Source organism: Salvia splendens, chromosome 9, assembly GCF_004379255.2.
Source record: "Salvia splendens isolate huo1 chromosome 9, SspV2, whole genome shotgun sequence".
Classification (NCBI taxonomy): Eukaryota; Viridiplantae; Streptophyta; class Magnoliopsida; order Lamiales; family Lamiaceae; genus Salvia; species Salvia splendens.
In genome coordinates, this window is record NC_056040.1 from 30,161,254 (window position 1) to 30,173,566 (window position 12,313).

A 12,313-nucleotide genomic window follows, 5' to 3' on the forward strand; every position below is an offset into this window, starting at 1 on the left:
GAATAGAGTTCCAAGAAGCATTGAAGATGTGCATGCCTTGTTCCAATAATAGTGTAGTTCCATGAATATACATTTACTGTAGAATCTCAAAGGTCACCAACATCCCTATAAATATATGGGTGTTGAGTACCATTTCATCATTCAATCAAATACAATAATCTTCTTACTTGCTTTCTTCTCTAAATATGTTGCATATACCATTTAACATGGTATCAGAGCGGGTTTGGACTCAGATAAGGTATCATCATCGTCCTTGATACCTTTCTCGGCCCATTCCCGTTTTTTATTTGTTTTCCTTTTTCCGTTGTACCTGTAACCATAAGCCAAAATGTCAAATGACAACTATATAGTAACCGAAACCTCAGATTCATCTATGGCAGATGAATTTGCTCGACAGTTTGCCAATTTTATGCGCAATAGTTTTGAGATGAACCAACCAAATCCACCAGAAACAGCTGTTGTGCCATTCAGAATTGACACGCAGCCCCTCCACATTGGTGGGAACAAGTTGAATGGAGAAAATTACGCCCTTTGGTCCGTATTGATGAAGACGACAATAAGCGGTCGAGGAATGGTCTCTCACGTCACCGGAGTGCCTCCTCCCCCACCGCGAACCGATCCAGCCTTCATACAGTGGCAACAAGCCGATCACTGTGTGATCACTTGGTTAATACAAAACATCGAGCCTCGACTGGTCAGTCGAGTTTCACAACATCCGACGGCGAAGCATATCTGGGATGCATTGGCCGTCACATATGGGAGCGGAAGAGATAAAATCCAGGTGTATGATCTTCAGTTCAAAGCAACCACACTGAGACAAGGAATCAATTCATTAGAAGAAATATGGAGCCGGCTGGGAGAGATCTGGATTTCAATCGACCAAAAACAGACGAACCCAATGAAATGTCCAGAGGATATGGAGATTCACAACAAATTCATATAATATCAGAGAGTATGTCAGTTTCTCTATGCAATTGATAGCAAATATGAAACAACCAAGAGGGAGATACTGAAAATGGACCCGCTTCGCTCTGTCGACTATGCGTACAACCTGATTCAGCAAGAGGAGACACGACTTCGAGTGTTACAACAGGCGAACACCGGCAGAGCAGCTGCCACGGATAGAATCGGTTACCGGCCTCACCATCCGAGGGTGGCAGAACCCTACCGGCGGCTCTCGGGGTGGCGGTCGCGGCAGCAACGGTGGTGGTCGCGGCGGCGGCAATGGCAGAAATCGGCGAAGTGATGAAGAAGACAAGTCACAATTGGTGTGTTCCTACTGCAAACGGAAAAGACACACAAAAGATTCATGCTTTGAACTAATTGGGTATCCAGATTGGTGGGAAGAGAAGCACGACAAGCCGCCGCAACCGCAAACAACCTGGAACCGTGGCGGGCACGCCACCGCAACAGTTGGAGGTGACGGAGGCAACGCCGTGCAAAGGGGTCGCGCAAACCGCCGGTGCTGTCCAGCCAGGAGGAAGGACCGGAAATAAAGCTGCTCAGCCGGCGAACACAACCGGGGCAACAAACTTCGTCGCCGGCGGAAGTGGGAGTGTAATTCACGATTGGAGTGAAGAATTGATGAGGGAAGAGGCGGCGCCCGATTCAGGTAGATTAGGGTTAAGGGACTCTTTTATTAGAAGCCCCCCCAAATCTTTGGTAAATTGCAGGTTTTACCCCACCAAAATTCTCAGTCACAATTAGCCCCCAAATCTCCTGAAAATTCCATATTTTCCAAACTACTTGCCAAAATCGATTTCAGCCCCTCGAGAAGCTTGGAGTTGTGTGTGCATTATCTAATGGTCATGAAAAAAATGATAAATGGATTTTTGACTGTGGGGCAACCTATACCATAACATATGATGCCTCAGACCTTACCAACCTTCAGAAACCTCTAAAATCTCATATCCAAACTGCCAATGGAGAATTTACAGTGGTTGAGGGGGCTGGAACTGTTAACATTTCCCCAACTTTGCAGTTATCAAATTGTCTCTATATTCCTTCGATGTCTCATAAGTTATTATCCATTAGTCATGTCACAAAGGAATTGAATTGTACGTTACTAATGCAGCCACAATTTTGTCTGTTGCAGGATATCCGAACCGAGGAGATAATTGGGCGTGGCACTGAACGTGATGGGCTTTACTATGTGGATGAGATAACTCAAAAAGGGACTGCCATGTTAACTCACGGATCAGCTGACCGGAAAGCTTGGCTCTGACATCGGCGCTTGGGTCATCCATCTATCGGTTACATAAAATTGTTATTTCCTAGTATTATTCATAAGCATGACATGTACTGTGAAACTTGCCTTTTATCCAAAAGTCATCGGAACTCTTACCCATTAAGTAATACTCGCGTTGAAACCCGGTTTGCCTTAGTACACTCTGATGTTTGGGGGCCCGCACCAGTTATTGGGGGACAAGGTTTTCGATATTACTTAGTTTTTGTGGATGATTGCACTCGCATAACATGGATATATTTCATGAAACAAAAATCTGAAGTTTTGTCACACTTTACCCATTTCTATAATCTTATCCAAACTCAGTTTCACAAAACCATTCAGGTCCTTCGGTCAGATAATGGGGGGGGGGAGTTAGTTAATTCTAACATGAAACAATTCATCCAAACTAAATGCCTTATACACCAAACCACATGTGCTCATACTCCCGAACAAAACAGTGTGGCTGAAAGGAAAAATCAATCTCTCCTCGAAATGACTCGTTCTATGCTTATAGAGTCAAAAGCCCCGAAACACTTCTGGCCAGAAGCCATTGCCACCTCAGCCTATCTCTTAAACCGATTGCCCACAAGTATTCTCAAACACAAAACTCCCCTACAAGTCTTGTCCACCTTCACAAAAATTCCTCCGCCCTTGACTCTTGAACCTCGCGTCTTCAGATGCTCCGTTTTTGTCCACATTCCTAAACATGAAAGAACTAAACTATCCCCATGCGCTATTAAATGCGTATTTGCAGGATATGGGGTAAATCAAAAGGGGTATAGGTGTTTTGATCCAAAGTCCAACCGGATGTTTGTTACAATGAACTGCAACTTTCTTGAAACTGAGTACTTCTATACCCATCTTAGCGGTCAGGGGGAGAGTAATGTTAGGGATAACAATTATATGGACCCGCTAAGTTGGATCTCAATGCCACTGCCAACGCCAAGCAATCCTGTGCGGATCTAACAGAGAAAACAGTAAGCAATTCCGCTGAGCAAGTCTCTGATGTGGTAGAGTCCATTGTGGAAGGTGACATCGCCTCAAATATTTCTCCGTTAAGGTTATCCAATGTAAGTACTCCTGTGGATACAGATAATTGTTTGGCTAACACTGTAAGTGCAGAAGAAAATTCAATTGAGGCCGCAGAAAGGGAAATCGAGGAAGTCGAGGTCGAAGGAGTTGACCCTGACATTGGGAGATACATACTTCCACCAAGGTCAAACAGAGGAGTTCCACCCAAAAGGTATACACCAGAGAGGATTGACAGGAAAAAGCGATACTCTATTGTGAACCTAGCCAAAGGCCATTTATCAGAGATGGCTCGGGCTTTCGAGAATGCACTATATGAGGAAGAAAAAATACCACAGACATGGGAAGAAGCTATGAAATACAAGCATTGGAGGGAAGCAATGAAGAAAGAGATTGATGCACTGATTCGAAACCACACATGGGAAAAATGTGCTCTACCAGAAGGGAAGTTACCAGTGGGTATTAAAAGAAGACCTGATGGCTCGATAGAAAGGTACAAGGCACGACTTGTCGCAAAAGGCTATACTCAGACATATGGAGTTGACTATTCTGAGACCTTCTCTCCAGTAGCTAAGATGAACACTGTTCGGGTGTTGCTATCTATTGCTGCTAATAGGGACTGTCCATTACACCAGTTTGATGTGACGAATGCCTTCCTACATGGAGAGTTGAAGAAGAAAGAAGAAGTTTACATGGAGGCACCGCCAGGATTTGCAACAGATTTTAAAGCAGGTGAAGAGTGCCGATTGAGGAAGACCTTGTATGGATTGAAGCAATCCCCAAGAGTATGGTTTGGGAAGTTTGCTGGGGCAATGATTAGCTACAGATATAAACAGAGCAATTCAGACCATACACTATTTTTTAAGAAGCAGGATGATAAGATCACATGTTTAATCATATATGTTGATGACATGATTATTACAGGTGTCGACCTAGAAGAGATTGATGAATTAAAGAAGAATATTTTTCAGGAATTTGAGATGAAGGACTTGGGGAATCTCAAGTACTTTCTTGGGATTGAAGTGCTAAGGTCAACCAAAGGGATTTTTCTGAGACAAATGAAGTATATCTTGGACATCCTAGCAGAGACTGGCCTACTGGAATGTAAACCAGCAGACACTCCTCTGGCAGTTAATCACGGATTACAAATCAGAGAAGGAGCCAAGTTGGCTGACCGTAGTCGATATCAGCGACTAGTCGGAAAACTCATATATCTCTCGCACACTAGGCCAGATATTGCCTATGCAGTTGGGGTCGTAAGTCAGTTCATGCATAAGCCGCAGACAGATCACATGGAGGCAGCACTTAGGATTTATCGGTATTTGAAGGGAACTCCAGGGCATGGAGTATTGTTCGCCAAAAATGGGCATCTTGAGATTCATGGTTATACAGATGCTGACTGGAGCAGGAAACCCAAATGATAGAAAGTCTACAGCATGCTACTTTACCTTCGTTGGAGGTAACTTGGTAACATGGAGAAGCAAAAAACAGAAGGTGGTGGCTCTTTCGAGTGCTGAAGCAGAATTTCGTGGGATTAAAAATGGGTTGACCGAGATTTTATGGTTAAGGAGATTGTTGAAAGAAATTAATCTCCCTCCGAGCAAGTGCCAGTTTTACTGTGATAACAAAGCCGCTATAAGCATCTCACAAAATCTAGTACAACATGGTCGAACGAAGCATGTGGAGGTTGACAGACACTTCATCAAAGAAAACATTGAGAATGAGATTGTTGAACTCCCTTTTGTTCGCTCTGAGGATCAACTTGCCGACATCTTAACTAAAGCAGTCAACTCAAGGAGCTTTGAAGATGTGCTTCCCAAATTGAGTTTTAGAGATCCCACCACTCAATTTGAGGGGGAGAGTTGAGAAAAGGAAGCATCAATAAACATTAAAGGAGAATGAAGTTCCAAGAATAAAGTTCCAAGAAGCATTGAAGATGTGCATGCCTTGTTCCAACAATAGTGTAGTTCCATGAATATACATTTACTGTATGATCTCAAAGGTCACCAACATCCCTATAAATATATGGGTGTTGAGTACCATTTCATCATTCAATCAAATACAATAATCTGCTCTCATTGCTTTCTTCTCTAAATATATTGCCTATACTATTTAACAAGAGCAATTGGGGTCTGGGCCGCAGCTGTAGAGGAATTATGACGTGGAAGGAACTTGAAGCCTGAAATAGGGACCGGGTTAATGATGCCCTTATGGATACATTTTTATACTGATTCGTAAAAATCAATTTTCATGAAAAGTGGTTGTATATAGACGTATTTCCACACTGATTCCAAAGTCAATCTTCTTACTCGGTTTGGCATATCATAATACAGAATTTGATTATATGGTGGTTGCGTCATTATAAATCAATTATTAATTCCGTCATTTTAACCGATTCGTCTTCCGCTAAACTACTATTTCCGGCGCTTGTCTCAGCCCGAGCAAATCTTGCTTTTTGACTTTTATTAGAATCCGAATTTTTCTCTCTCTTTTTAGTACGGGGAAAGAAAAGAAAACGAGAATGGATTCTTTTGTGATATTTTCTTGATATAAAACACAGGTATAAAAGCTGAGATACCAAACTTTTTTTTTTCATCATTACGACTTTCACACTTACTCAACCAGACATAATGGGATTCCTTCAAACAGCAAATTCATCCTCCTTCACCACGGGTATGTCTGATTCTCTACTTCTTTCCATTGGTGAGAAACTGGGAGGTGCCGGTGGCCTTGATTTTCTGTTGAACCCAATTTTCTTGCGTTTCTTGACGCTCTCTTTGCACTTGATTTTGTTATTTATTGTCATCATCTCCTGGCTTCACAAGAAATTCTGGACCAACGGCGGTGAAAACCATGGTAGATATAATAGTAATACTCTCCAATACTACAAAACAACCCTTTTTTCCTCTTTAGGCCTTTCATTATTCAATCTTATTTTATGCCTTTTGAGCCTCTTCTATTGGTATAGAAATAGTTGGAGTGATGAAAAGATTCTAACTTTATCGGAATTGGGCGTCAAAACAGTTTCTTGGCTCTCTTTATATCTTTTCCTGCATATTTATTTCTCGAATTTGAAAGAATCCAAGTATCCCTTTGTTCTGAGGCTTTGGTGGGGGCTCTTCTTCTGTGTTTCTTGCTATTGCCTAGTGAGTGACGTTTTTTATTTCGAAAAGGCGAAATATTTGTCGACTCTGTTTTGGGCCTCTGATGTTGTTTCAACCCTTATGAGTTTAGTGTTTTGTTTTACTGGATTTTGGGGTGGGAAAATGGATGGGGACACTATCCTTGAAGCACCACTTTTAAATGGCAGTGCTACAAATGGTGTGGAGTCTGAGACACCAGCCAAAGGGGATGAGACTGTGACCCCTTATGACAATGCTGGCTTCTATAGTCTCTTTACTTTCTCGTGGATGAGGCCTCTGATCGCACTAGGGTACGAGAAAACGTTGGATCTTGAGGATGTTCCTCAGCTTTCTGGCTTGGATACTGCTGGAGGGGCGTTACCGGTTTTGAATGATAAGCTGGTGTCTTATAGTCGAGGAACTAACCGAGTCACGATGACCATGCTAGCCAAGGGATTGCTCTTTACTGCATGGAGAGAAGTTGTGCTATCAGCTGTTTGTGCGCTGATATACACGTTGGCTTCTTATGTTGGTCCGTACCTCATTGATGTGTTTGTCCAGTACTTGAATGGAAGTAGGCATTTCGCAAATGAGGGCTATGTATTGGTTTCTGCGTTCACCATTGCAAAGATGTTTGAGTGCTTTGCGCAGAGACATTGGTTTTTTAAGGTTCAACAGGCTAGTTATAGGGCGAGGGCAGCATTAGTTGCCAAAATATATATTAAGGGGTTGACGCTTTCGTGTCAATCAAAGAAAGAGCATACAACGGGGGAAATTATTAATTTTATCTCAGTTGATGCTGAGAGGATAGGTGACTTTGGTTGGTATATGCATGATCCGTGGATGGTGGTTCTGCAAGTCGTCTTAGCATTACTGATATTGTATAAAGATCTTGGACTTGCTTCAATAGCAGCACTTGCTGCTACTATTTTGGTCATGTTAGCAAATATTCCACTTGGAAAATTGCAGGAGAAATTTCAGGACGAGTTGATGAAATCCAAAGATGAAAGGATGAAGGCAACTTCAGAAGTCTTGAGGAACATGAGAATCCTTAAACTTCAGGCATGGGAGTTGAAGTTTCTCTCTAGGATTCAGGATCTTAGGAGTGTAGAAACCCGATGGTTGGCAAGATATCTTTATACGACAGCCTTTACCACATTTGTGTTTTGGGGTGCTCCTACATTTGTGTCTGTGGTAACTTTTGGTGCTTGTATGCTCATGGGAATCCCACTTGAATCGGGAAAAATACTATCTGCGTTGGCAACCTTTCGGATTCTTCAAGAGCCAATTTACAATCTGCCTGATACAATAGCCATGATTGTTCAGACCAAAGTTTCGTTGGATCGAATTGCGTCTTTCCTTTCTCTTGACGATCTGCCACCAGATGTAGTACAGAAGATTCCGGTTAGTAGTTCTGATATTGCTGTTGAGGTAATAAATGGAAAATTTTCCTGGGATGTATCATCACCTAGTCCCACGTTGAGAGATATTAATTTTAGAGTTTCACGTGGCATGAAGGTTGCAGTTTGCGGCATGGTTGGCTCTGGCAAGTCAAGCTTACTTTCTAGTATTTTGGGGGAAATACCAAAAATATATGGGGTTGTTAGTCTTTCAGGAACGAAAGCCTATGTTGCTCAGTCAGCTTGGATTCAGAGTGGAAAGATAGAAGAAAATATACTGTTTGGTAAGGAAATGGATAGACAATGGTACAACAGAGTACTCGAAGCATGTTCACTGAATAAAGACCTAGAGATTCTCGCTTTTGGGGATCAAACTGTTATTGGTGAGAGAGGAATCAACATGAGTGGTGGACAGAAGCAGAGGATACAGATTGCGCGAGCTCTTTACCAAGATGCTGACGTTTATTTATTTGATGATCCGTTCAGTGCTGTGGATGCACATACAGGCACTCATCTTTTCAATGTAAGCACAACATGTTCTTCATTTATATTGTTATACTATATGTTTATGAAACCTTTTCTACGATGATAGTTGTTGATCCTCCTTATTTTACTCATGCCTCTTGTTTATAGGTCCAACTAACATGATTTATATGTAATGCCAGGAATGCATTATGCGGCTTCTGGATTCCAAAACCGTTATATATGTTACTCATCAAGTGGAGTTTCTGCCTGCTGCTGATCTTATTCTGGTGAGTGATTCATCTCTAAATTGATGCATTTTTCTTACATACTATAATCGAGTGATATATTCCTAGTCTTTAATCATCAGGTTATGAAAGACGGACAAATTAAACAAGCAGGCAGATACAACGACATTCTCAGGTCAGGAAGTGACTTCATGGAACTTGTCGGTGCACACGAGGAGGCTTTATCAGCTCTTGATTCCATTAGTATGGAGAAAACAGCGGGAAGTAGCGATAAAAATGCTAAGCCTGTTTTACAGGAATCTCAAAATCATGAAAATGATGACAATAATGATGAAACAAAGGCTCAGCTTGTTCAAGAAGAAGAAAGGGTGAAAGGAAGTGTAGGGCTGTCAGTTTACTGGAACTATATTACGACAGCCTATGGAGGACTCCTAGCACCGATTGCTTTGCTATCTCAGGTTGCCTTTCAGGTGCTTCAAATCGGAAGCAATTATTGGATGGCTTGGGCAACTCCTGTTTCCAAGGATGAAGCACCTCAAGTTGGAGGCTCTACCCTTATCCTTGTCTATGTTGCATTGTCGATTGGAAGTGCTTTTTGCATTTTGGGGAGGGCTTTATCTGTTGTGACCATTAGCTACAAAACTGCAAACATACTCTTCAACAAGATGCATCTCTGCATATTCCGTGCACCCATGTCTTTCTTTGATTCCACTCCAAGTGGGCGGATTCTGAATAGAGTATGCAATGATTCTCTTTCTTTTCTTTTCTTTTCTGAATAGAGTATGGTTCACTTTCATTAACACCGTGACTAATTCTCATGGAAGTCAAGCTGCTTAAAGAGTAACTTTTGATGAAAGCTCTGTTCTTTCTCAGGCATCCACGGACCAAAGTACTGTTGATTTGAACATGGGTATCATTTCGCTCTTTTGTTTTGCTGTGATTCAGCTCCTCGGAATAGTTGCAGTCATGTCACAAGTTGCTTGGCAGGTCTTCATCATTTTCATTCCAGTAATTGCAATTTGCATATTGTTACAGGTAAACTCTTTTTCTACTGTATATTTTAATATACGGGCGCAGTAGTTTGATTTACCTATTCTTTTATGGCAACATGCTTTGTTCCAGGCGTTTCTGACTTCAAGTTATGTTTCTTATCATGTGCGCATATGATTCAATGATTACTTAATTCAGTATGACTCAATGGTTAGTTAATTCAGTACTTTCCTTAACAGAGATATTACATAGCTGCTGCGCGAGAACTTGCCCGACTATGTGGTGTGAGCAAAGCTCCAGTTATACAACACTTTTCGGAGACACTATCAGGATCAATCACCATTAGAAGTTTTGATCAGGAACCCAGATTCCGAGAGATTAGCTTAAGACTAATAGATGGATATTCACGACCTAAGTTTAATACAGCTGGTGCTATGGAGTGGCTATGCCTTCGTCTGGATGTGTTATCTCTCATGACGTTTACCTGTGCACTGATTTTCCTGATTACTCTTCCTGAAGGAACTATTGATCCAAGTGAGTGGTGTGCAGTTATTTCGTGTCTTAAGACGATTACAAGCATAATATTTTTTGAAACCTCTTATATAGCTAAATAATTTCTTCTATTCTAAATATGCAATGCAGGTATTGCAGGTTTAGCAGTGACATATGGCCTTAATTTAAATATGTATCAATCCTGGGTTGTTTGGAATCTTTGCTTTATGGAGAACAGAATCATATCAGTCGAAAGAATACTTCAGTATACTTCACTTCCAAGTGAACCTCCTCTTGTTATAGAGTCGAACAGGCCAGCGAGTTGCTGGCCTACCCAAGGAGAAGTCAATATCCAAGACCTTCAGGTGATCTTTTCGCTAAATTTGAGTATTGTTGAAGATCTAATAATACTTTAGTTTTTTTGTGCTGACCCTGAGATTTTCTTTAGGTTCGATACGGTCCTCACATGCCATTTGTGCTGCGAGGCCTAACATGTACTTTCTTTGGTGGGAAGAGGACTGGTATAGTAGGAAGGACAGGAAGTGGCAAATCGACTCTTATTCAGACACTCTTTCGAATTGTAGAACCCACAGTGGGGCAGATTGTGATTGATGGTATCAATATCTCAGATATTGGGCTGCATGATTTACGATCTAAGTTGAGCATAATCCCACAGGATCCAACAATGTTTGAGGGAACTGTTCGGACTAACCTCGACCCCCTTGAAGAGTATACAGACGAGCAGATATGGGAGGTGCGTTTTAGTTCAAGAAGAACTCAAAATATTCTCTCCTGATGATTAAATGTCTTGTTTTATTTTTATTTAGGCTCTTGATAAGTGCCAGCTTGGTGATGAGGTTAGGAAAAAAGCAGAGAAGCTCGATTTTGCAGGTTAATCTCGTCCACTGATCGTTCTTCTTAGTAGCTAGCAGTAGGTTATTCAACTAGTTGATGAGTTTAAATATTGTGTAAGCAGTGACTGAGAATGGAGAGAACTGGAGCGTGGGTCAAAGGCAGCTGGTTTGCCTTGGGCGCGTGCTTCTGAAGAAAAGCAAGGTCCTTGTGCTCGATGAAGCAACAGCATCAGTCGACACAGCAACGGATAATCTGATTCAACAGACCCTGAGGAACCATTTTTGTGACTCGACAGTTATAACGATTGCACATAGGATTACATCCGTACTGGACAGCGACATGGTTGTGCTTCTAGACAACGGTATGGAAGTCGTAATAATATATAGTATTTCGAAATTAGTGGTGTGTGATCGATTTTGATTTCGAGTTGGGCTGTGTTTGTGTGTGTTGCAGGATTACTTAAGGAATATGATACGCCGGAGAAGTTGTTGGAGGACAAGTCGTCTCTGTTTGCAAAGCTGGTGGCGGAATACAGCATGAGATCAAGTTCTACTAGTGTTGAACATCTTTCAAATGATTAAATCAATATCCAACAATCTTCTTCTTTAGTACTTAGTAGTAGTATCAATGATGATGAAACTTTTAGATGATTCATATAAGGATAAATTCAAGTTTTTTGTTTCATTCAAACCTTCAGTGTTGATGATGTAACACTAATATGAATTTTAACAAAAGGCTTGAATTTATCCTTTTGTTACCATTGGTTTATTGACATGAGCAAAAATTGTTAATGCACAATTGAGTTGGCTTCTGAACACGGGAAAAACTGTCTGGATCAGCTCAAATTGTCTGGCTTAACGTGTGGGCATGAACGCGTCAAAACTATTACAAAAAACTAAATGGCTCCTTAACACGAGCATTAGGGCATCCACAATGGACGCCCTATAGTCCGCCCTATGCTGCGCCACATCAGCATTTCATACTCCTACCCTTCCACTTGCAGTGGGATGCCCTATAGGCCACCCTAAGCATTTTATTTATTTGAATATTTAAAACAATACAAAAATTGAAAAAAAAAACTTCATTTCATTAAAATTCAAACATTACACTACGAAATAAAAAAAACTACAAATTCTCAACGGCGGTTACGGTTCCAAACTTCTTCAATCATGTCGTTCATGAGCTGAGCATGGTCTTGTTGGTTGCGCATTGATGTCTGTCTAGATAAAACCTCATTGAAGCCCATCGGTAATCCTCGAGCGTGGGGCGGGGCCGCCGTGCTGGAGCTAGATTCACCTTCATCATCGCCCAAATCGGTAACTCTTCCACCTTCGTGTTCGACTATCATGTTATGCAAGATGATGACATACATGACATCGGCGATGACGTCCTTGTACCAGAACAGCGTCGGACCCTTCACTATTGCCCATCGCGCTTGGAGCACACCAAATGCCCGCTCCACATCCTTCTGCACAGCCTCCTGCTTTT

General features: G+C 41.6%; 1 protein-coding gene across 1 annotated transcript; it reads left to right on the plus strand.

The window, feature by feature from the left end:
* Window positions 1-5,660: 5,660 nt before the first annotated feature.
* LOC121747940 (ABC transporter C family member 3-like) lies at window positions 5,661-11,593 on the plus strand. The gene is made up of 10 exons (XM_042142107.1): window positions 5,661-8,301; window positions 8,444-8,530; window positions 8,611-9,225; window positions 9,362-9,523; window positions 9,718-10,012; window positions 10,121-10,335; window positions 10,419-10,724; window positions 10,798-10,861; window positions 10,947-11,186; window positions 11,279-11,593. The coding sequence occupies exons 1-10, from the start codon at window positions 5,887-5,889 to the stop codon at window positions 11,404-11,406; spliced, it is 4,527 nt and encodes a 1,508-aa protein (XP_041998041.1). The 5' UTR covers window positions 5,661-5,886; the 3' UTR covers window positions 11,407-11,593.
* The last annotated feature ends 720 nt before the right edge of the window (window positions 11,594-12,313 follow it).

Coding starts and splice junctions, on each gene's coding strand:
- LOC121747940 (XM_042142107.1), top strand. CDS start 5,887: ATGGGATTCCTTCAAACAGCAAATTCATCCTCCTTCACCACGGGTATG. Junction 10,013..10,120: donor TGAAGGAACTATTGATCCAA/GTGAGTGGTGTG, acceptor TATGCAATGCAG/GTATTGCAGGTTTAGCAGTG. Junction 11,187..11,278: donor GGTTGTGCTTCTAGACAACG/GTATGGAAGTCG, acceptor TGTGTGTTGCAG/GATTACTTAAGGAATATGAT.